The following is a 23,160-nucleotide window of genomic DNA, read 5'->3' on the forward strand; positions in this document are numbered from 1 at the left end:
TGTGAATGGTCTCAATACCCAATCAAAAAACACATATTGCTAGAATGGACCAAGAAACAAGATTCAAAAATATGCACAATAAAATAAACACATTTATTTCAAAAAGAAACTCAGAGATTAAAAATATCAAAGGATAGAAAACAGTATTTCATGCATGCAGAACCAGCAAAAGGAAGGAGTTACCATCCTAACTTCAGACAAAGTGGGTTTCAAACCAAGATAGATGAGAAAAGATGAAAAAGATAAATACATATTGGTTAAGGGAATAATTTATCAGGAAGAGATAACAAATATAAACATACATGCACCAAATACTAATGTAGCCAATTTCATAAAACAAACACTAATGGACAGGAAATGTAAGAAAAGCAGCAACACAAATGCAGTACAGGACCTCACTATCCCCTGTCACAGGTGGACAGATCAACTAGATGAAAAAAAAACCCACAAGAAAATATCAGAATTGAGCCAAACACTTGAAAAAATATCTATCTACAGCATTCCATCCAAAAGCAACAAAATACATGTTCTTCTCAGTAGAAATTGGGACTTTCTCCAAATGAACACACACTAGCCTATAAAGCATGCTTAGCTAAATGGAAAACAATCAAAACTATCCCACTCATAGCATCAGATCATAATGCAATAACACTAGAAATCAATGCTAACATTCCACAGGAGGTATGCAAATTCATAAATATTAAGTAATTCACTATTAAAGAATCAGTGGGTTACAAATAAAATGAAAAGATATCAGACATTTCTTACAATCAAATGATAATGCAGTACGATATACCAGAACCTATGAGACAAAATGAAAGCAGTCCTATGACCTAAAGGGAACCTGTATAATGATGAACCCTTACATCAGGAAAATGGAGCCAGCTCAAATAAACTAATGATAAACCTAAGGACACTAAAATGGAAAGTTTAGAATAAATGAATAAATACATAGGAACTACCAAAGCTGAACTAAGAAGAAATAAAATTCTAAAGAATCCAGTGTCACTGAAGTGAAACTAAAGAATTTAAAAAAAAAAAAAAAAAAACCTACCAACTAGGAAAAGCACAGATCCCATAGGACTCACTGGTGAGTTCTACAAGAACATTAGAGAATCCTTAATGCCAATACTGCTCAATTTTTTAATGAAATGGAAAGAGAAGCACTCCTCCAAAAGTCATTTCTGGAGGCAAGCATTGCCCTGATTCCAAAATCAGAAAAGAGCCAACCAAAAATAAGCAACACTGGCCAGTCTCTCATCATGAACACAGATGTTCAACAAGCACCAGGCAGGCACAGCGGTACACATCTGCAATTCTAGCACTCGGGGCGATCACAGGAGGGTCTCAGTGAGTTCAAGGCCAGCCTGAACTATAAAGTGAGACCCTACCTCAAAATAAATGAATGAATAAATAAAAGTTTCTCAACAAAATATGTTAATATCTCAGTTCATTAACAATTTAGTTTGCAAACAGAGCATTTAGCAAAATTTCCCTTCTAATCCTAAAGTCCACACTGGCTGACAACCACAGCCATTTGCCCTGCATGAACATGAACATGGCCATTCTCAGGAGTATGGAATGAATTAAGTCCATAAATCAACAAACCACTGTAGTGGCAAACAGAATGCAGCAAATCATTAAAAAGTTCATGTATCATAATCAAGCAGAATTCATCTCAAGGATCCAGGCATGGTTCAAGACATGCAAACCATGGGGGCCTGGGAGATAGCTTGTAGAATAAGTGCTTTCCTGGCAAGCGCAAGGGCCTGAGTTCAATCTCTAGTTCCAGAAAAAAAAAAAAAAAAAAAAAAAGATACGCAAACCAATAAAATACCCCACATTATCAAAAGCAAGGACAAAAATCACATGATCATCTCAATAACAAAAACAAAATGCATTTGACAAAATTCAATATCCATTTATGATAAAATAAAGAAAATAGGTACAGAAGGTTTTTCTCTTAATTTGATAAAAATCATATGGCAAATCAATAGCCAATATTGTACTGAACATAAGAGACGAAAGTTTCTCCTCTGACATCAGGAACAAGACAAAGATCTCTGCTAGCATCATTCCTGTTCAATATGGTTCTCTATACATTGACCACATCATTAGACAAGAGAAAAAATAAAAGAATGGAAAAGAAAAGAACGAAGCTAAAACATATGGAAAGAAAAGAAAGAAGCTAAAATATTATTTGCAGAAGACATGATCCTCTACATAGAAGACCAGAAAAACTGCACCAAAAGACTCCTAGAATTAATAACCAAATTTAGCAGCATGACAGGAAAGTCAAAACTCAAAAATCAACAGCAGTACTGCATATGAATAACAAACTCACTGAAAGAAATAAGAGAAATTATACCTTTCCTGATGGCATAAAAAATGAGATACTTAGGAATTAAACTAAGAACATGAAAAACTTCTACAATGAAAACTACAGTACTATAGAAAAGGAAACAGAAGAAGCTATCAGAAAATGCTATCAGAAAATGGAAAGATATCTCTTGTACCTAGATAAGCAAAACCAAACCAGTCAACATCACCATACTTCCAAATCTATTCTAAAAATTTAACTCAAAGTCAAAATACCAATTGTATTCCTCACTGAATTAGAGAAAGCAATCCTAAACCTCATATGGAACAAGAAGAGACTTAGAACAGGAAAAGCAATTCTAAGCAACAATGGCAAGGCAGGGAGCAGCATCATGGTATAACTTCAAGTGATGCCATAAAGCTACAATAGCAAAAACAGAATGGTATTGGTAAAAAAAAACAGACTTGTGGATCAAAGAAATGACATAAAAGATGCAGAAACAACTCCAGGTTGTCTTATCTTTGAGAGAGGGTGCCAAATCCCTTGGTTGGAAGAAAGAAAACAGCCTCTTTAACAAATGGGATTGGAGGACTAAGGAGATAGCTTGGCAGTGTAAGTGCCTGCCTGGCAAGTGCAACTAAGTTCAATGCCTGGTACCAAATACCTTGCCAAGGTGCTGACCTGAAACCAGGCATTGTGTTGCACACTTGGAATCTCAGCACTGGGGAGGCTGAGACAGAAGGATCACACAAGTCCAAGCTGGGTAAGTGAGACCCTGTACCAAGCAAAAAATTAAAAGCAAAAAAAAAAGGGATTGGAAAAATTAAATATCTATATTCCAAAGATCTAACCAAGACCCGCTTCCCTCATGTACACTAAGGTCAAAATGGATCAAATCTAAACAACAAAAACACGTAGTCTGCTGGTAAATGAAACAGGTAAAACTCTTGAAGCCATAGGTTTAGGCAACAACTTTCGGAACACAAACCCAGTTGCACAAGAAATAGTATCAAGAGGGGCTGGGGAAATAGATGGCTCAGTAGAATAAGCACTTGCCTGGCAAGCTCAAGAACCTGAGTTCAATCCCCAGTTCCGCAAAAAAGAAAAGAAAATAGCATCAAGAATCAACAAATGGGATAACATCAAATTAAAAAGCTTCTGTACAGCAAAGAAAACTATCAAGATAACATATTGAATGGAAAAACATTTTTGTGTGCTACTCCTCAAGGGACTAATATCTGAAAAATATAAAGAAGTCAAAAAATTAGACAACGCCAAATTTAAAGACCATCTAAAAATGGGCATCTCACATAAATAGAAACATTTCAGATGAAAAAGTATAAATGGCCAATTATATACAAGGAAAAAAATGTGCAATAAGACTGGATTTTCAAGAAATACAAATTTAAACAACACTTAAGATTCCACGATGAAAAAAAAAAAAAAAAAAGATTCCACGATGCAGGGACCAGGGTTCAATCCCTAGCATGCTGTGCCGGCCCTGCCCACAGGGACCCAAGGAGATGGCAACTGAGACTAGGCATGGTGGTACGCGCCTGTATTCCCAGCACTTGAGAAGCTGAAAACAGGAGGATCACTATGAGTATGATCTGTGTAGTGAGACCCTGTAGACCCTGTACGAAATAAATTTTAAAAAAAGGTTCCATCTTACTACAAAAAGAATGGCTACCATCAAGAAATTAGCCAATAACAAATGCTAGAGAGGCTGAGGGGAGGGGGAAGAAGGAATTCTACATCATAGGTAGGAATGTAAACTATGACACAACCATTATGGAAATCAGCATGGAAATTCCTCAAAATGCAAAAAATAATAATTCCATTTCAATCACTATTCCCCTCCTAGAGATCTTCCCAAAAGAAGTAAGGACATTGTATCACAGTGTTTCTGCATTCCAATGTATGTAGCAGCACAATTTATAGTAGCTAAATACTGGAAGCTGCCTATATACACAAATCAGTAAGTGTGAATATACCAAATTAAACAGCATCAAAAAAAATCACATGATCATCTCAATAGATGCAAAAAATCATTTTACAAAATCTAATCTCCATTTATAAGAACCCTGAAGAAAATAAATTTAGAAGGTCTTTCTCTAAATCTGATTTTTTTAAAAAAGCTTATGACAAACCAATGAATGGCCCTATGTCCATCAATAGATCAATGGAAAAACAAAATGTGGCATTTATACACAATAGAAAACCACTCGGCCTAAGATGTTTGAAATGCAGTGAGATAATGAGGCTAAGATTGATAGCCCAAATCGTTTGATAATAACAATAAGCTTTTCTTCTGGGTGGTTAACAACCTAAGTTTGCAGACCAAAATTAGAGAAAAAGGAGGGATACAAAGAAAGCCAACATTTTGGCCCTAGCCTTCTAAGGTCAATTAAGACTCAGGACATATGAGAACTTGTACTGTAACGTCATGTACCTCAATAGTGTCCCAAATTTTCTGATCAAGAAGATTATGGGGCCAAAGAGGAAAGTGATCGATGACATAGAGTGGGCCTAAGGAGAGTCACATGGGGAGAAGATACTCTCTCAGGCTTTCACAGAGAGCACATTGGCCAAGCAATGGCCGTGACTCATCCACATGGCTGACACTGATAAAGGTTCTACAATCTGAGGTACAGGATCTCAGGACAAATCCTGAGGGCATTTCACTGACCTTCTCAGACCAAAAAGCTACAACTCTTGTTGCATAGGTCCTGCTTTACCTTGGTCTTAACCATCCAGTAGAAAAGTATAAGACGAAATTATAAGAAATAAAGCCATGCTGTTAAGTTGAGCTGTGGGGGACTCAGGTCAATAATTTCTGACATTGCCAGTTAAACAGAAGACCCAATGCTATTATGGGCTACTGGACTCTTTTAGAATATTTTGCTGAGTTTACACACCTATAATATTCAATAACGGAACTTAGAAAAAATGGGGTATACAGATGAATGTCCATTTTGTATCTGTGTATTCAAAGTGGTTGGGATAGATATATAGTTATATTCTGTTAATGAATAGAATGATTTGTTCTAATGGTGTTTGTAAATCGGATCACAAGTCCGCATCTTGTACAGCAATTAACCACTAAGAAGAACATATGCAGTGTATTATTTGTTGAAAAATAAAAAAAAATAAATAAATAAAAAGAAAGAAAACCACTCGGCCATAAAGAAGGGTAAACGTTAGTTATCTGTAAGAAAATGGATGCACTTAGAATGCACATAATGTTAAGGGAAATAAATCAGACACATAAGCATAAAAGCTATCTGTTTTTCTCACATGAAAAATTCAGTTATAAATAAAGAACAAAAAAGAAACATGAGAGGAGAACAGAAAAAAGCTGTTCTAATCCAGCATGACACAATGCTTACCTTGATTTAATACAACTGTTTGTCTCGTGTGTTTTATATAATTTATGGCCTGTTAGTCTCATTGTTAATCTTATGTATTACAACTAACTATATAAGGCTTTCCTTTTAAGTAAATGAAACTGATGTTGGCAAATAAGACGGGGATTGAGACATTACAGACAAGTACCAATTTTTCACAGTGAATGTAATCACTATGCACTACAAATATATACTAATTTTAAAAATTACAGCGAGTCCTCTTCCAACCTATTCACCAAATAAGCACTGTATAACTTCTGGCTTTTCACAAAATCAAAATGACCATAAGAGATAAACAAAAATTTTAAGTGAGTTCAGGATATCACAGCAGTCACAACAGCACAAAGATACTCTTAAACAGGGGTTCTAGAACTGCTACAGAAAGTGGCAAGAAAAAATGGGATAAGTATTCAAAGAAAGAAGTATTTTTCAAGGGGATTTATGACTAGGTATCTATTATCACAATAACTGTTTTAAAATTCAAACATATACTGTATTTTTTCATCATATGTCACACGCTGGAAACACCAGGTAAGTGAACAAAATTATATTCCTCATAGACAACCTGGTCCACTGCTCTGCCTGCATTTACTTTTCTTCTATAATTTCTTTGCATAGCTCCTATAGTAAGCAGGATATTTTCTTCCAAAGACATTCACATTGTACTTTCCAGAACCTTACACAGCTAAAACAAATTAAAGTTCAAATAAAATTAATCTTCCTAACTGCCATTTAAATGAAGAGATTATTGTGGATCAACCCAGTTAGTCCAAAGTTATCACTTAAAAGAAAAAGAGAGCTGCAGAGTTGGTGTGGAGGTGAGCAGGGAAGACAGATACAAAGAAGTACAACACTATTGTCTTTGAAGAAGGAAAGAGGGATTCTTGGCCATGAAGAATATGGTGGCAGAAAAGCAAGAAAAGTGGTTCTCCCCTACAGCCTACACAGCACAATCAGAGTAGTACTTCAATTATCTAACTAGGCAAGTTTGTGGGTGAGGAAAGGAGAGAAGGAGGCATTTAGATAGATGGCAGAGAAAGGAAAGAAAGAGGTATATAGTTGAATACAGAAGGATCATAGCAGTTAAGCAACGGGGAGCAGACAGGCAAGCCAGGGCAGACCTTGAGCACACAGAGAAGCTGACCCAATCTGAGAACTACAAGCAGGAGTGTGAGGCAGGCAGAGACAAAATAGAGGACCAGAAAATATTAAGACAGACTTGCAACAGGTTCAACCTATTTCCAAAGTCACCTTAGAGACATTAGAGGATTCCTGATCTAAGAAAGTTTGATAGGCCCTGACAGTAACATACTCAAAAACTGTATCTACACAAAGGCAGATGACTTGTCCTGCACATATAAAAACTTATAGACTCTCAGAAATATTTTGCCTTCTCTTCTTTCTAGACATTGTTCAGCAAACTCTACTAATTACTTTACAGTTGTCAAGGCAACCTGTATTATAAAGAGACTTTAGTATAACTCTACCATACTTTCAAAACATGTAACACACTCACTGATTCAAAAATTATGAAATCCTTATGTACAATCTTCTGCACATTAGGCATACAGTACTAAATAAAACAAATGAAGGTCCCTGCCCTCATGGAGTACACATGCCAGTGAAGAACACTATTAAAATATAAATTAATATATATATTTTTTAATTATGATAAATGGTATGGAGGAAAATAAGGTAAAAATAGAAAAGAGGGAATGTATGAAGAATGCTACAATTTTAAATATGATAGTTGAGAACTGGGAGGAAAAAAAAGCACTGGGTATGAAGGTGCAGGCCTGTAATCCCAGATAGACAGGCGACTGAGGCAGAAAGACCACAAGTTCAAGTCCAGCCTGGGCAATTTAGTAAGACCCTGCTCGAAATGCTCGAAAAACAAAAAATTTAAAATAGACTGAGGTTAAAACTCAGTAGCAGAATGCTCACCTCGCAGGCCTTAGGTGTATTTCTCAGAACCACAAAGAATAGTACAGCACTTCCTTGGATGAGGGACAGGATAAGAATAAGAAAAAGAAGAGCAAACAGCTTGCTTATAACTGTCTCAGGCTTCAGAGGCACTATGTCAGGTACCTATCAATGTACAATTACATCCAGTACATCGCCACCATGAACTCTGGTGAGTCTAGTTTCTCGTGAATTCCAGGTTTCTAAAGCTTCAACCCCAAAGATCAGAGGATGCTCCTGGACAAATATGCCACACCCAGTGAATACTGCTCCATAGGGCTTTTAGTAAGAAAAGGTTAGTGTCAACTTTCTCAAGCCTTGGAGCTATATGCAGGATGAACCACATAAAAAGGACCATACCAAGGAGCTGCACAAGTGATGGGGGAAAGTAGGCCCTCGTCAGAGAAAGGGCCAGGTATGGAACAAGGAAAGCTCAGCTCACCTGTTCTCCAGGAGAAATAGCCGTAGAAAGAAAAGGGCAGAGAACAACTCCCAAGGATGGGCAGGAAAATAAAGGAATGACAGCAGACAGCTTAATGTGTAGGAAGTGGAAGGCAACACTCTCAGTGTGCAGTTATCTCTGTGCATTAAAGAACAGAAGCCCTTGACCTTGTCACCTTCTCAGAAAGAGTAACTTTTTCACCAGCAGTCATAATTTAAAGAAACTAATTTAAATAAATGCAAATAAAAGCATGAATGAGCAAAGATTTAGACCAAAAGGAAGGGACTTAGACCAAAGTATGAAAAGTAAGGGTACGTAATAGTTATTAGGCTTTTCTTCAGCTCAAAGCTTACAAGAGTAACATCATCTTAAAACACACATTTAGAGGGGAATTAAGATGTGTTACATAAATGAACCAACTCTCAACAAGGAACATAAACAGAGGTACTACACACATATACTAATAAAACACAACACAAAAGCAATACAATAAAAATATTATTAAAATGTACATTTCAGATAACTAATAATCAAAGCATGGTCAATATTATACGCAACATTTACAGTAAATTCATGGAAAATGTAGCCAAAGATGATAAATCATTTACCATCCCACAGTCTGCTCTGTCTAAAAAAGTCTTTCTTTGTTAATTTTATTGAGAAAGAAACATCAATGAGACAGTTTCAAAACAGGTCAGTAGGACAGTTACAATAATTAATACATGGCATATTGTTGTCTTCATAGTAGTTATTCATAGTTCAAGATGCAGACATGGTATCTTGTCTAAACACTGTTAGTACAAATCTTTCTTCTCATTGAAGAAAGAAAGTAGCTGTATATCTATCCTAATAAAAAAGATTTTAACCAAAGCATAGCAAGTAAATGAAATCCGTGTTTATTATGAAAAATGAGAATGTCAATCAAAGTTATAAATCCTGCAGCAAATAAAATTTGTGACAAGAAACATTTCAGAAAAAGCTATATTCAAACAGATTTAGTGGTTTTTGTGAATTTTTTCTTTCCCAAGAAAACATATAACTACTTTTAGACATTATATGTCTAGAAAAAAAATGAATTCATGGAGGATACTGAGTATTTTGTGAGCAAGTGTGACAGAAGCTTACCCAGTATTGATGGAAATGATTTCAATCAGTGGATTCTTCCTAATCTTTGGCAAATCCAAACGCGCTCCCCCCAACCGCTTTCCATTATCCTTCTTCTGACCCAGCAGTCTCACAGAGTGACCTTCAATAAAACACATAAATAGACATTAGCACAAGGCACACAATTCTTCTTTAATTCACTACTTTCAACAAATGTGTTAACATTGCATTTAACTTTTCTTTTAATGGCAGGAAAAAACAACCCAGAAGAAAGTGATCATTTAAAGCTAAGAAATACTGTGAAATAGAAAAACAGTCATGTTTAAAGCCTACAGTTAAAAGTGATTTGTTCACAGGTTTACACATTTCTATGGTACATTTCTGAGAGAAGTGCCCTCATCACATCAGTCCACAATGCTCCCTAGCACTGACCAGACACTTGTATTCCACAGGAAGGAGTTGGGCACCAGGTTTGCCTGCCACTAACTGGAGACATCATCATCATCATCATCATCATCATCATCATCATCATCAATCTTCTCAAAGCAAATAGCAAATCAAAGAAGAATGAAAGAGCTAAGATAAAATTGCACTTTACAATTGGATGAGGCGAGGGGGAGACGAGGGAACTAGGGATTGCATCCAGGGCCTTCTACCTCACTAACACATCTCCAGCCCTTTTGTAACTTTTTTTTTTTTTTTTTAAATATCGAAACAGAATCTTGCTAAGTTGCTGCACTGCCCAGGCCAGCCTCAAACTTGTGATTATTGTGCCTCGGTCTCCCAGAATGCTAGATTTACAGGCACAGGGTTGGAAATTAAAAAAAAAAAAAATTAAAGATCTGTTTACCTGAACTATAAATAGAAGGAAATTCAGCCACTTCTAAGAGCCATTAAACTTAGTAATCTTTTTAAAAAACATTTGAAGTATAGGGGTAGGGTATAGCTCAGTGGTACAGTATTTGCTTATGAGGCCCTGAGTTCAATCCCCAGCATGAGCCACACAACAATAACAAAGATTTTGAAGTAATTTCAGACATGCAGGAAAAATGAAAGGCAGTACAAAGAACTGTCAGTGATTTCAAATGAAGTCATACTATTTGGCAGGCATCACAACAAATCAGTTTTAAAGCATTTCTACCACTCCTCAAAATCCTCTCAAGTTTTAGTCCATCTCTGCTTCCATCTCAAACACAGCACATTTTCTTGATCCACTCACTAGATGATGGATATTTGTATTATTGACAATTATAACTACTACAAAAACACTGCTATGAACATTTCATACAAGTCTTTGTATGGGAATATATTTTCTTTTTTCTTCTTTTTGGACACAGTTCTGGGAGAAAAATTATTAGTGATATGGCTAATCTATATTTCATGTTCTAAGAAACAGATCTTTTGCAAAGTGATAGTACCATTTTATATTCCCACCTTTACCAGATATGTGATTTATAAATATTTTCTCTCCATTTATGGTGTATATTTTCACTTTCATGATGGTAAATTTTGAAAAATGAATGCTTTTCAATGTAATAAAGTAAAATTTACCAACTTTATCTTCTATGACTTTTGGTGTCACATCTAGGACCTTTTTACTGAAGTTTTCCTATTTTCTTCTAGGTGTCTTATTATCTTAGATCTTATATTTAGGTATAGGATCTACTTCTTTGTGTTTTGACTAAGGGTCTCAGTTCACTTTTTAACAGAGGTGCTGTCTCCATTCCACTTTGTTTCCTTTGTCATCTTTCGTGCTTCTGCTGTCACTCACACTAAGTTCTTTAATCATTGGTTTAGCTCAGTGTAAAATGAAAAATATGGTATAGAGTACTTTATATTTGTCCATATGAGTATCATCTCTAGCAATTTCCACTGTTCTTGAAATTCAGGTTATCAATCGGTACCACTTTCTTCCTGCCTGCAGAACTTTGTGTTCATAACTCCTACAAAGCCAATCATTTAGCAACAAATTCCTCATTCATCTGAGATTGATTTTATTTTGCTTTATTTGTAGAAGATGGATACACAATCATTACTTGCCTGCTTTTTCCTTTGATTATTCACCCTGCATTTGCCTGTGACCTTGTATTGCTCCTGATAAGATATAATAGTAACATTACTGTTGTTTCTCCAGACATAGGAAGTCCTTTCTTCTCAGGTGCTTCCATGATCTGTGCTGTGCCTTTCAAATGTTGGATTATGTCTAGTGTGGATCTTTGTGAAGAGCCTACATGGATTATTTGGTTCTTTACATGCTGAAACTCCCCATCAAGTCTGTGGCATTTTCAACCAATATTTTAAAATTTTGTGCATGTACATGTGTGCATGCTTCTCTCCTCCAAAGGTACCATTCTCACAACACACTGGCAATTTTAAGCAGGGTTCTCCAAAGATCCACAATTGATAGGATACATACAAATAGGAAAACCAGAGAAATTGCCTCACTTGATTTGGAAGCTATTCAATAAGTCCTACAGCAGGCCACCTGCAAGATGGTATATCTAAATTGCTACCAAATCTTCCCCCTAGTTCTTTGAAATACTTGTGTTCTAAATCAAAGTTCTGGACACTAAAAAGCAATCAGTATTGACTGGGTTTTTTTCTCATGAATATAGTCATACTTTGTTTCTTCACATATATCATAATAGAGTGTTGAACATTTCAGATAATACAGTACTCATGATACAAATTTCTCTCAATAGTGGCTGGAATTTTTGGGTAATAATATATCTAAACTAAATCTATGAGGCCTGTCCTCTCCACAATGATGGTGTTGATTTCCCTGCATAATACTTTTCCACACATGGGTTCCTAGGAGATCAGTCTGTATGGACATGACTTTTTTAAGTCAAAGACCATATTTACTCAAACACATTGAGTCAGTGAGATTTCCCACTCTGCTAATGGACCTATATGTGAGCCAGGGAGAGCACACAAAATTAAAACATTTTCAAGTCAGCCCAGCCTTTCACTCTCTCTCCTGACTTCCTCTGGATCCTCTGGGGTCTGCTCTGGATGTACATGCAGGCTCCCTGAGGGACAGAAGTGCATGTCTGGAACTGCTTCCCTTTCTGCTAGGCACTGGTACAAACCCCAGTCAACACAAGGTACATGGGGAGCTTTTCAAGGTTCCTATCACTATCTCACCTTCCTGAATTCACAGAGGAAATAAACCCCTTGCCAGTGCACCTATTCACTGCTTGTATCAAACAGTCCACCAAGACTCAAACAGAATTGTCTTCTCTGCTATATGACTTCAAAATCTTCACAATGACGGTTTCTGGTATCAACTGAATCATCTTGGTAGCAACAGAGAAGCTATTTGTTTTCACAGCCTGCCTCATCCTGGCTGAACAATTTTGCTCGCAGAGTTGAGAAATGGGAGCAGCCCCACCAGAAACACCATAGATTCTCACTGTTCTTAACCAGAGTACAGCTATCTTCATGAATAAATACTTCTCAATTAGTTGAATGCTTTTAGTTCATTTCCAACATTAAGGCATAATTTGCTTTTGACAATTTGTCCAGCTTTGTCATCACTTTTGGAGGAGATAATTTGTTGACTCGCTAATACAATCAATTCAAAGACAAAAATCAACTACAAATTTTAAAACAATACTTAAATTCAAATGTATAATTAGTATAGCTATAAGATTGTAACCAATTATATACCAGTTTCACCTCCTTCCAGTTCAGAAAGATACACTGCCTAAATAACTCCTGAATAGAGTGTCAGACCAGAAGTAATAAAATCATCAGTTATAGCCTTTTGGCACTGATCACTTTAATAAGAAACATTAAATACTTCATTCATTCTGAAATGTTTTCCTCTAATATAGAAACATACTTAAGAGTCAAGCAAGTGTTTGACAAACCAAATTCCACAGATTTTCAAGATAAGATGAACTCTTCAATCGAAAGTCCAGTTAATGAAAGAATGAGCAAGACTGACATGACAACATAATAGTTCTCTGAGAGATGCCAGAAGTTCAATGACATTTTACGTTCATACTCGCATGAGACAAATTTCATTATATCCTGCTGAGATTCCAGTAATATGCAGCTTGCACTACTAACATTTGAAAAATTATTCATCTTCACTATCTACATGCAAATGAAAGAACATATCTCTGCTTGATGATATGAGTTATTTTCCAATCCAATGATTCATTAAAATCTATCAGACCTAACAAAAATCTTCTTTTCTTTTAATTGAAAGATACAGCACACTAAAGACAGAGTAGGAAATAACATAAAAGCCACTTGTCATAGCTGGTCAAAGATGAAAAGGAAGTTCATCCATACAACAACTATTTCTTTAAAAAGAGACTAGTAAAAGAAAACTTTTGGGATATATCACATCTCAAAAATTCTGTCTCTAAAGGAACTGCTGTTTCAATTAGTTCCTTAAATCCATAGATCATATTACAAGAATACAGTTTGTGACTCCCTACCTACTGTATGTGTATCTATCAATATTGTTGCCTTTTAAAACAAACTAAAATTCAGAAGAATAAAGACAAAAGCTGAAAGAGGCTCCAATTAAAGATGATACCACTCTAAAAGGAAAAGGAAAAGAAATAAAGGCACAGAAGGAGCTGAAGCTGCTGAAACCCTTGAGTCCTAAAACATAAAAGAAAAACTTCTGGAGCAGACTCAGCTGACGCTGACTGCACTATACTTATCAAGGAATCATGAAGCTAGGACCACCCTCACCTCTTCCTTCTTTCATCACTAGTCTTTAACTACTGATCGCTACTATGGTTATAGAAAAACAGGAACAGGAATACTGATTTATGTGTGAATGTTCTCACCATTCCAGCTGGAGTTAAGGGAAAGGGAGGGGAGAAAGACATCAGGATGACAGAACTGACAAGAAAGGGAGAGTGGAAGTATCAGTTCCCATGACATTTCACATTCACGCAATAAGAAATTAAGGGAGGCAATAGTAACAGGAGCAGATGGGGAGAATGCTCAGTGTGATGAGATCAACTGATAATAATGAGACCACCAAGGAGATGGTGAGAAAGGTAAAAAGTGCCTACAATAGGGATATGTAATTTATATGCAAGATGAAAAAGAAAAGATGGCCTAATATGCAGAATGGGACATACTCAAAATTTATGTTCCTAAGACCTTTTATCTTTCCATTTTCAATCTAAATTCACATTTTCTCTCCTTGAAATAATGGTCAAATGTAACTTAGTGGTTTTATTAACCATCCTTAATAAACATTTCTGAAAGTTGTTACTTGTGTGACATAAAATTCAACCTTATTAAAACTAAAATCAATTTTAAACCTCAAAAGCTTTCCGCAGTTATTTATATAAGTGGCTACAAAACTTTAATTCTATGCCAGTTTTTACATTTGACCAAATCCACTAAAGTATATGACTAGACCATCTGAGTAGGCCAAAAGTATTTTTCACTGTTTTGTTCGCATTTCTGAATTCCTAATACTGAAAAACCCACATGATGAAAAATAAAACACTGCATAGTATTTGTGCAATAATCACCATGCTACTTGACTGAACGTTCAATGTTGTCAGTGCCAAAAGCAAAAATATTTTCTAAATCCCATAGTGCTAGTGCACTGAACATTGCTAGGGCAGAAAGAAAACATATCATCATCTATCACAGGAAGCCCAACCTGGAATCTTCATCAAGAATCCCACTTCACTGATCATTCACAAACGGAAAAGATCCAACCGCTGGGACACAAGTATATACATGCATCATATGACAGGACTGTAGCTATGAATAAGACATATATTAACTAATTATATTCCTACACACAAACCTATCTTGCCTGGTTCTCACAGACTGATGTAGGTAGGAGCTAGCTTTAAGTATACCATTACATATTAGGGAGACAACAATGATCTGGCATCTTGGACTCCTATTGTTTACTCCCTCTCCCCTTTAATTTCTTTTTCTTCTAAAGGTCCATAAAACTACCAGATTTTCCTTCAGTGCATTTTCAACCCACCTAATTTTAAAGCCATTCACTGTTTCCTTAACATGTAACCATCCACCTCACCACCAACAAGGGCTCACGTCAGGCTTTCCTCATCATCAGCTGACCACCTGCTCCTACTTCACAGACATTTGGTCCCACTAGGTACACAATGAGTGATGCATCTGAATCCTAAGCTCAGGGTCGGTCTGCTGTCAAACCTAGCAAAGAAGCCAACACAATTCTGGGGGCAGATGGCAGTAAAAGACTGGCAGAAAATTCAAATGAAAAGAAATAAAGAGTAAATGCACCACAGACATTCTTGAGTAATTTTCCCCCCTAGAACTGGGGATTGAACTCAGGCCCTTGTGCTTGCCAGGCAAGCACTTATTCTACTGAGCTATCTCCCCAGCCCCAAATGTTTCTTCTTCTTTTTTTTTTTTTGGGGGTGTGTGTGTGTGTGTGTGTGTGTGTGTGTTGCCAGGGATTGAACTCAGGACCTTGAGCTTGCCAAGCAAGTGCTTATTCTACTGAGCTATTTCCCTGGTCCTACCTGAGTAATGTGACTATACCAATTAGAATATTGCTTGAGAGTGTTCAGTTTAGTTTGTTTTTCTACAAAACAGAGTTAGTACTTGGCATCTACTTTACAGGCATTATTAACTTCTCAACTACAAAGAAAAGCAAAACTGTAATCAAAAGTTTTTTGCTTTCCAAATCAATTCAATACAACTTCTCAAATAAAGCACTTCTTTTTTTCTCACCAAAACAAATTTTTATTTCTAATGTTTAATTGGGTATGTACACAGGCATGGCATAGATTTGTATTCAGAAAGTCCTTGTGCATAATTATAGTCTTATGAAGAAGCCAGTTCCATGCAGGGTTACAGTATTTATATCAAATATGGTATCTGAAAAAAAGATACACATATATGTTCATGTAAGTTACATATTTTACAGAAAGATTAAAAATTCAAGTCACACAAAACTCAAAAACTGTATTAAAAGTTTGAATATAAAACTCAGATCCTCCTGGAATGACTAAAGAATGTAAGTTCTGGGCTGGGGAGATTGTTCACTGATATAAGTGCCTTTCCGGCAAACGCTAGGACCCGGGTTCAATCCCCACTGGGCCAGCCACCGAGCCTGGGCACAGTGGTGCACACCTGCAGTCCCAGCACTGTGGAGGCTGAGACAGGAGGACCATTACCAGCCCGAGCTGCACAGCAAGACCCTGGACCAGATAAATGGAGGGGGAAAAAATGGAAGTTCTGTACCCACCTGTGTCAAAACTGGTAAATGTAATGAAATTTGCTACTGATAAAATGTAGTTGTTTATTTGATGCACTTTTTTCTAATCTTAATAATATGGCACCCTAACTATCAAATGCACTCTCATGATGACGTACTTCTGCTAATGGTGAAACCAGAAGAACAACTGTGCTGCACACTACTGCCAGCGCTTCTCTTCAGTAAGTTGGGGTATAAGCTATACAGTAAGTTGCAGCAAAGACCTTGCTCATTTGTGTACAACTGTCCAATGCACTTTTAAATATATGTGTGCATTCTTCTGGCTGTACTAATGCACTGTAAAACTATTTCACAGTGCAAAACAATGAAACAAGCCCAAAGGAAGGCTACATAATAACAATTCTGGTGTAAAAAATATTTAAAGTTATTAGAACGTGTACTGGTAGCTTTGTATTTGCTAGAGTAGACATGCCCCAAGGTAAAGACAGGGATGGAACTGTGCTTTATTGCCATGGGTTTCAGAGTTTATGAGGATGGGCACCTGCTGCAGAACTGGCATCCTAGATCCTGTTCCAGAAGCTTTCTCCATTGATTGATTTGGTCAGGTGACCATGGCGGTATGGAAAGAAGGAGCCACCTGGCTGATGCCAAGGTACTGGGAGACCTGCTGGCATAGTACTGCAAAGACAGAGGTGTGTGGGTTGTAGGTATTTCTGTGCTAACAGGGTTACCCAGAAGAGGGTCTCCTATCTCCCCTCAACTTAAGTCACATGAACTGGTGCACAAGTATTCTGTGCCAGCCAGTCTTTGAGAGGTCCTGGACTGAGCGTCTTGGCTTCAACCAACTGACAGCTTAAAGTTCAGACTGTATCTCCCCACTCTGCTCATGACCTCTCCAGGAATTCAGTATGCTGATTTCAGTAGCAGCTCTATACCATACTAGCATGTGTCTACATTTGATGTTCTTAACCCTCCCCCAAAAATTTTTAATGTCCTTTCGAAAGTGTGACTCTCCCTTAAAACATTTTCATCTTAAAAGAAAAAAGAAAAGTTTCCTTCAGTGGAAGAAGTAACTGTCACAAGTCTTGACTGGAAAATTTCATGTTTTCTTAGATCTCAACACAACAGATCTTTACAATTCAAGCTCCCACTCTAAGCTACTAAGATTCAACTATTTCTTGCCTTTCGGCAAGTAGGAAGAATTAAATGTTAGTTCAAATAATGGCACTTCATACACACACTAAAATGAGGAAAAGATTGTAAGAACTGACTGTCCAAAAACAGAGAATACAAAGAAAATCAGTGTAAGTTAGTCCACTAAAGTACTGCTGCTATAACTGGTATGTTTCAGAACATAACAAAATATAAACAACATCATATCTAGTAGTCAAGTGGAATACAAGACAAAATAAGTTCAATTGTGCTGTTTATAGCCCTATAAATTTGAGGATTATATATTATCAAAACTACTGTTAAACACAAATAAGAAATACTATACTTTGATATTAATTTTTATGTAAAATTTCTATATGACAAAAACTACTAAAGAAAACCAGGGAAAAATTTGTGGGAATGAAAGGTTCTTAAATTAATTTTTCCTACATATGCACAGCACTGTTGCTAAAAAATAACATTCACTTCAAGTTATATTAAACAAAGGGTGGATGGACAAAACAAACAATCACATAAGCAAGATATTCTCTTATTCTAAAAGATGCCTTCTGGAGGTAAACTACATGAAGTATTTTATTTTATATGTCTTAACTGTATCTTTTATAAGCAGATATGCCTTTTGTGGTAGAGCTTTCCACAACCTATACAACAAAACACTCACAAATCAAAGCAGTCCCAAATCAATAACTCAACTTTAGTACTGAGCATTAATACAATTCCTAAGATCACTGACTAGCTCACTATAATAGACTTCTCTGAATTCTCCATTTGTTAACTATTTTGCAAGCTCTAGTACTTCTACCAACAAGGCACCGAATGGTTCAGTGCAAGTAGGTAAAGCACCCATAGCACCCATAGCAATTTCTCATGCTCTAAACTACATTCCCAAAGTTACTGCACCCAAAAGCAGCACAGATACCAATCTTGCAAGAGATGGCACTGAAGCTCTAAATTGAGGGCAGTAAGATACAAGACATCAGGAGCTTTTAAGTCACATCTAACTCTTAAAATTGAAGCTCAAATTCCTACTCTCAATCACTAATATTTCAAAGAAAGCCACCACCTAGTACGACATTAAAGATGGGAAGCACAGAAAGCATGAGCCTGTCCTACCGATATAACTTTAAAAGGTCTAGATTGTCCTTTTCCATTTCCAATTTAGAGTTGAATATGTTTCTACTGCCAACCAAAGAAAGGCAATCTGAATGGGAGCAGCCATCTGGAGCTCACAGGGCTGTGAACTCACACTCTGTATTCATTCCATTGAGGTAAGTGTTTTCATTGTTCTTTTATAGGAACAGGAATAGTAAAGAAATGCAAGGCAAAATGAAGCGGCTGGGTATTTAAATTGCAACAAAGCACATTGATACACATGCATAAAACAAAAGTCACTAAACATGTGCATTAAAAATTTATAGGTGAAACATTTTTTATATTGTTAGCTTGAGCTGATCCATCAGACACTTTTAAATTTCTTAAGAATTGGCCCACCCTACTCAACACCACTGGTTTAAAACTGCCAACTCTTAGCCAGCTCTCCAGCCAGTGAGGTTCCCCTCACTACAGAGATGACCTGACCAGGGATGAGGCCAACACTCTACAGGAGAGTTTCACTCCACGACTGCACACTACCCTATCACAGAGACTGGGTAAGAAGCAGCCAGGGGAAGCAGACACAGAAAGGGAAAGGGCTAGATACAGACCCAAGAGATACCCTGAGAAGATCTAGCTCAGGCCACAAGAGACACAGTACCTTCATTCTGCAGTGACAAGCCAGGTTCAGTGAGTACAGACTTCAAAGGGGAATAAATCTGAAGGTGATAATATTAAATCCAGGGGTCTGTTTGAACCCCAACCCCGATACTCACATTCACCAGAAGTTAGTGGTCTGATTTACTATAGGTAGGCATCTGGTTCACCTAAGAGTTTATGCTAATTCTCAAATGCCTTTGCTTTTGGGTAAGAGTGGTACCATTACTGACCATTACGGTCTGCAGGTATCCAGGTTACATTTGACCTTCTTGTTCTTGCTGACATCACTAACATAGCTAAGCTGATAAAGCCGTTGCTGTCAGTTAGTTTTCTCTGTACACTAATGTCATGATTGCCAGAGAGTCATGAAAAATACTGCCGCTGAATTCCAAAGAACTGAGGACTGGGCCAAATAACCTGCAACCTCCTCTGCTGAATAAGTTGGCTACTGGGACAGAGGCAAAGGCCTCTGTTTAACCATTTCCAGAGGATATCTCTGGAAAGTAGACAGTAAGTAACTAAACAGGTTTCCACACTAGCAACAAAGGTACCCACTTTATCAACCAGCAAACCTCAGCACAAAAAAAAAGAAACCAAAAACTTGAAAGAACAAGGCAATAAAACACAAACTCCCAACTCCCCCAAAGCTGACCAAGAGGGCATTAAGAAGGAAGAACACAAAATATCAGATATTTTTAGAAATATCTGAAAGGATACCAGTGGGTAACAAAACAGATCACTAAGGTCCTTGTGCAATTCAAAGATGTAACACCACAGATAACAATAAAACAAATGATCAGCAAGGCTATAGAAGACACAAATATACACTGTAGTTTATGAAATGCAGAACATGAAAGCAGCAAAACATGAACGCCCTAAAATAGAAAAGAATCAGAGCCCATAAAAAAGTTCTTAACAAATCCATTTCCAATCTGAATTCCTCTATACCTTTCTGCAGTTGTTTATTTCAGAAGCTGTTGATTCATTGCTTTCAGTTGTGTGATTCCCAATTAGTTCAGTGTTAGTGTCCTCTGCACTTGTTATGGGTGGGCTTGGGTTCTGAGGTTGCATTTTGTTCCTTCTCATCATTTTGCATAGCACTGTCTTCTGACCTTTGTTGTAGATCTTTGTTGTAGTTGTAACCTTAGCACGTACTGAGGTTCAGGTGCAGATCTACAAAGTTTGGATTTATCCAGCTGTGCCTGGCTTGGGTCTACCTGCTGTGCTCAGCTCCTTCCTGCTGTTGCCCTTGGGGGTGAAACTGTTGTGACCCTCTGGCAAGATGTTCTGCTCCTGGACTAGCTGGGTGGTTCTGTCCCCTTATACTCTCTGCAGGGATTGCAGCTGCAGGGTTTCACCCCAGGCCTGTATGCCAGGCCTGAGCTGAGTCTGGAGGGGACAAGGTGGAGTAGGTGGGGAGAGGCAGCTCTCCCACACACTCACCAGGCCTGGACTAGGATTGGATCAGGGGTTCCTGGAACCAGGCAGAAATTTCTACTCTGTGGGCGGGGTGGGGGGGGGTACTACAGAGTGATGGGGGGCCTCCCAAGAGGGTGAAAGAGGGTGTCATCCATGCTACACCTGGGCTGGGACCAGTAGGTCCAGCTGGTGCAGGATAGCTGTAAGCTCTCCCTACACACTCACCGGGCCTGGGCTAGGACTGGATCTAGGGTTTCCCGGAACGCGGCAGAAATTCCTACTGGGCAGGTGGGGTACGGGAGGTGCTGTGGAGTGGTGGGGGGCATCCCAAGGGGGTAGAAGAGGGTGTCACTCACACTGCACCTGGACTGGGACCAGTAGGTCCCACAGGCGCAGGGTAGCGGGAAGCTCTCCCACACACTCACCGGACTGGGCTAGGACTGGGTCTGGGGGTTCCTGGAACGTGGCAGAAATTCCTCTTAACAAATCCAGAAGATAAAAATATGACTGAAAGTATGGACAGCAAATGTGAACAATGGGAGAATAATGTGTCAAATTTAGAAGACAGAGCTGTAGGTCATGATCAATTAATGAGTTACATTAAAAATAACACAAAAAAAATCTGAACTATTACATAATGCAAAGAAAACTAATCTAGTATGAATTGGAATTAGTGAAAAAATCAAAAAACAGAATATAAGGCATAAAAAAACTGTTTAGAGAATAGACTCTTAGAATTAATAAGCAAATTCACTAATGTAGCAGAATACAAAATCAATGTACAAAAACCAATAGCAGGGGCCAGAGAGATAGCTCAGTTGAATAAGCACTTGCCTGGCAAGTGCAAGGGCCTGAGTTCTAGCCCCAGTTCTGCAAAAAATAAAATAAAATAAAATAAAATAAAATAAAATATAAAAAATAGCCTTCATGTACATGAATAATGAAGCTGCTAAAAAAGAAATTAGGAAGAGCCAGCCAGATGCTCAGGAGACTACAGTGCCTGCCTAGGCAGAGTGCAGTGACTGAGATTCAATATCTGGCATGCCATGCAGGCCCCGCCCCTGGGGCACGCTGAGATGGCAATTGACACTGAGTGTGGTGGAACGCGCCTGTACTCCTGGCACTTGGGAGGCTGAAAACAGGAGAAGCACTATGAGTCACATCTATGTAGTGAGATCCTGTAGACCCTGTACTAACTACATTTAAAAAAAAAAAAAAAAGAAAAAGAAATCAAGGGGGAAAATCATCACAATATACCCCAAAATAATGTACTTCAGAATTAAGGGAGTAAAAGATCTTTACCACAAAAACTACAGCACACTGAAAAAAGAAACTGAAGAGAACACCAAGTGCAAGAACCCAGGTTCAATTCCTGATATTATATGCTGTGCCAGCCCTGCTCTGGGAGCATCAAGCTGGCCACCAAGACCAAGCCTATAATCTCAATGCTGAGGAGTATGAAACAGGAGGATCACTATCAATTCGAACTGCATACTGAGACCCTGCACCAAATACATAAAATAAAATAAAAAATAAATTCCAAGATCATTCTCCACAGAAATAGGGGGGAAAAAAAAACCACACACTTAGAACTAGAAGGGACCCAAAATATCAAAAGCAATCCTGGATAAAAACAGCAAAGCAGAAGGCATCACAATCCTGGACTTAAGTTATACTGCGAAGCTGTAGTGATTTACAAAAGTGTGGTACTGACACAATAACACACAACAGGATCAGTGGAAATGACTAGAGAATACAGGAACTCCAAGTATATTCAATTATGTCATCCTTGAAAAAGAGACCAATAACATGCATTGGAGGAAAAGATTGCCTTTTTGACAGATAATGCTGGAAAAATCAGTTATCTATAGGCAGAAGATTGACCACAGACCCTTATCTTTCACCATGTATTAAACGTAAATCAAAATGGACCAAAGAGCTAAATATTAAAATAGAAATGTTTAACTTGCAGGAAAACAAACAAGTAAAATTCTTAAAGTCATAAGCATAGGGAAGGACTTTCTGAACAGAACCCTAGATGCACAGGCAACAGTACCAATAATCAACAAATGAGACCGTATAAGTGAAAAAGCTAAAAAGGCTAAATAAATAAAGCTAAAAGTTGAAAAATTTTGCAAGCTATTTCTCAGACAATGAAATAATACCTAGAGTACATAAAAAAACTAAAAAATATTAGGTCACGCAAAATAAAAGACTCAATCAAAACATGGACACTGAATATACACTTCACAGAAGAAGTACAAAGGTCCAATAAATACATAAAATGTTTAACATTGTTAATTATAAGAAAAATAAAAATTAAAGCAACACTGACTTACCATCTTACTCCAGGATGAAGGACTCTAATCAAGAA

The 23,160-nt window shown here is 37.5% G+C and overlaps 1 protein-coding gene across 1 annotated transcript in view; it reads right to left on the minus strand.

Annotated features, from left to right (window-relative positions):
• Cdkal1 (CDK5 regulatory subunit associated protein 1 like 1) overlaps nt 1-23,160 on the minus strand; it is a 732,899-nt gene that overhangs the window by 476,580 nt on the left and 233,159 nt on the right. Inside the window, exon 7 of the mRNA XM_004640150.2 lies at nt 9,257-9,377. Coding sequence (XP_004640207.2) covers nt 9,257-9,377 — 121 coding nt within the window. The remainder of the gene's footprint in view (nt 1-9,256; nt 9,378-23,160) is intronic.

Source organism: Octodon degus, unplaced genomic scaffold (assembly GCF_000260255.1).
Source record: "Octodon degus isolate 3935 unplaced genomic scaffold, OctDeg1.0 scaffold00119, whole genome shotgun sequence".
Taxonomy (NCBI): domain Eukaryota; kingdom Metazoa; phylum Chordata; class Mammalia; order Rodentia; family Octodontidae; genus Octodon; species Octodon degus.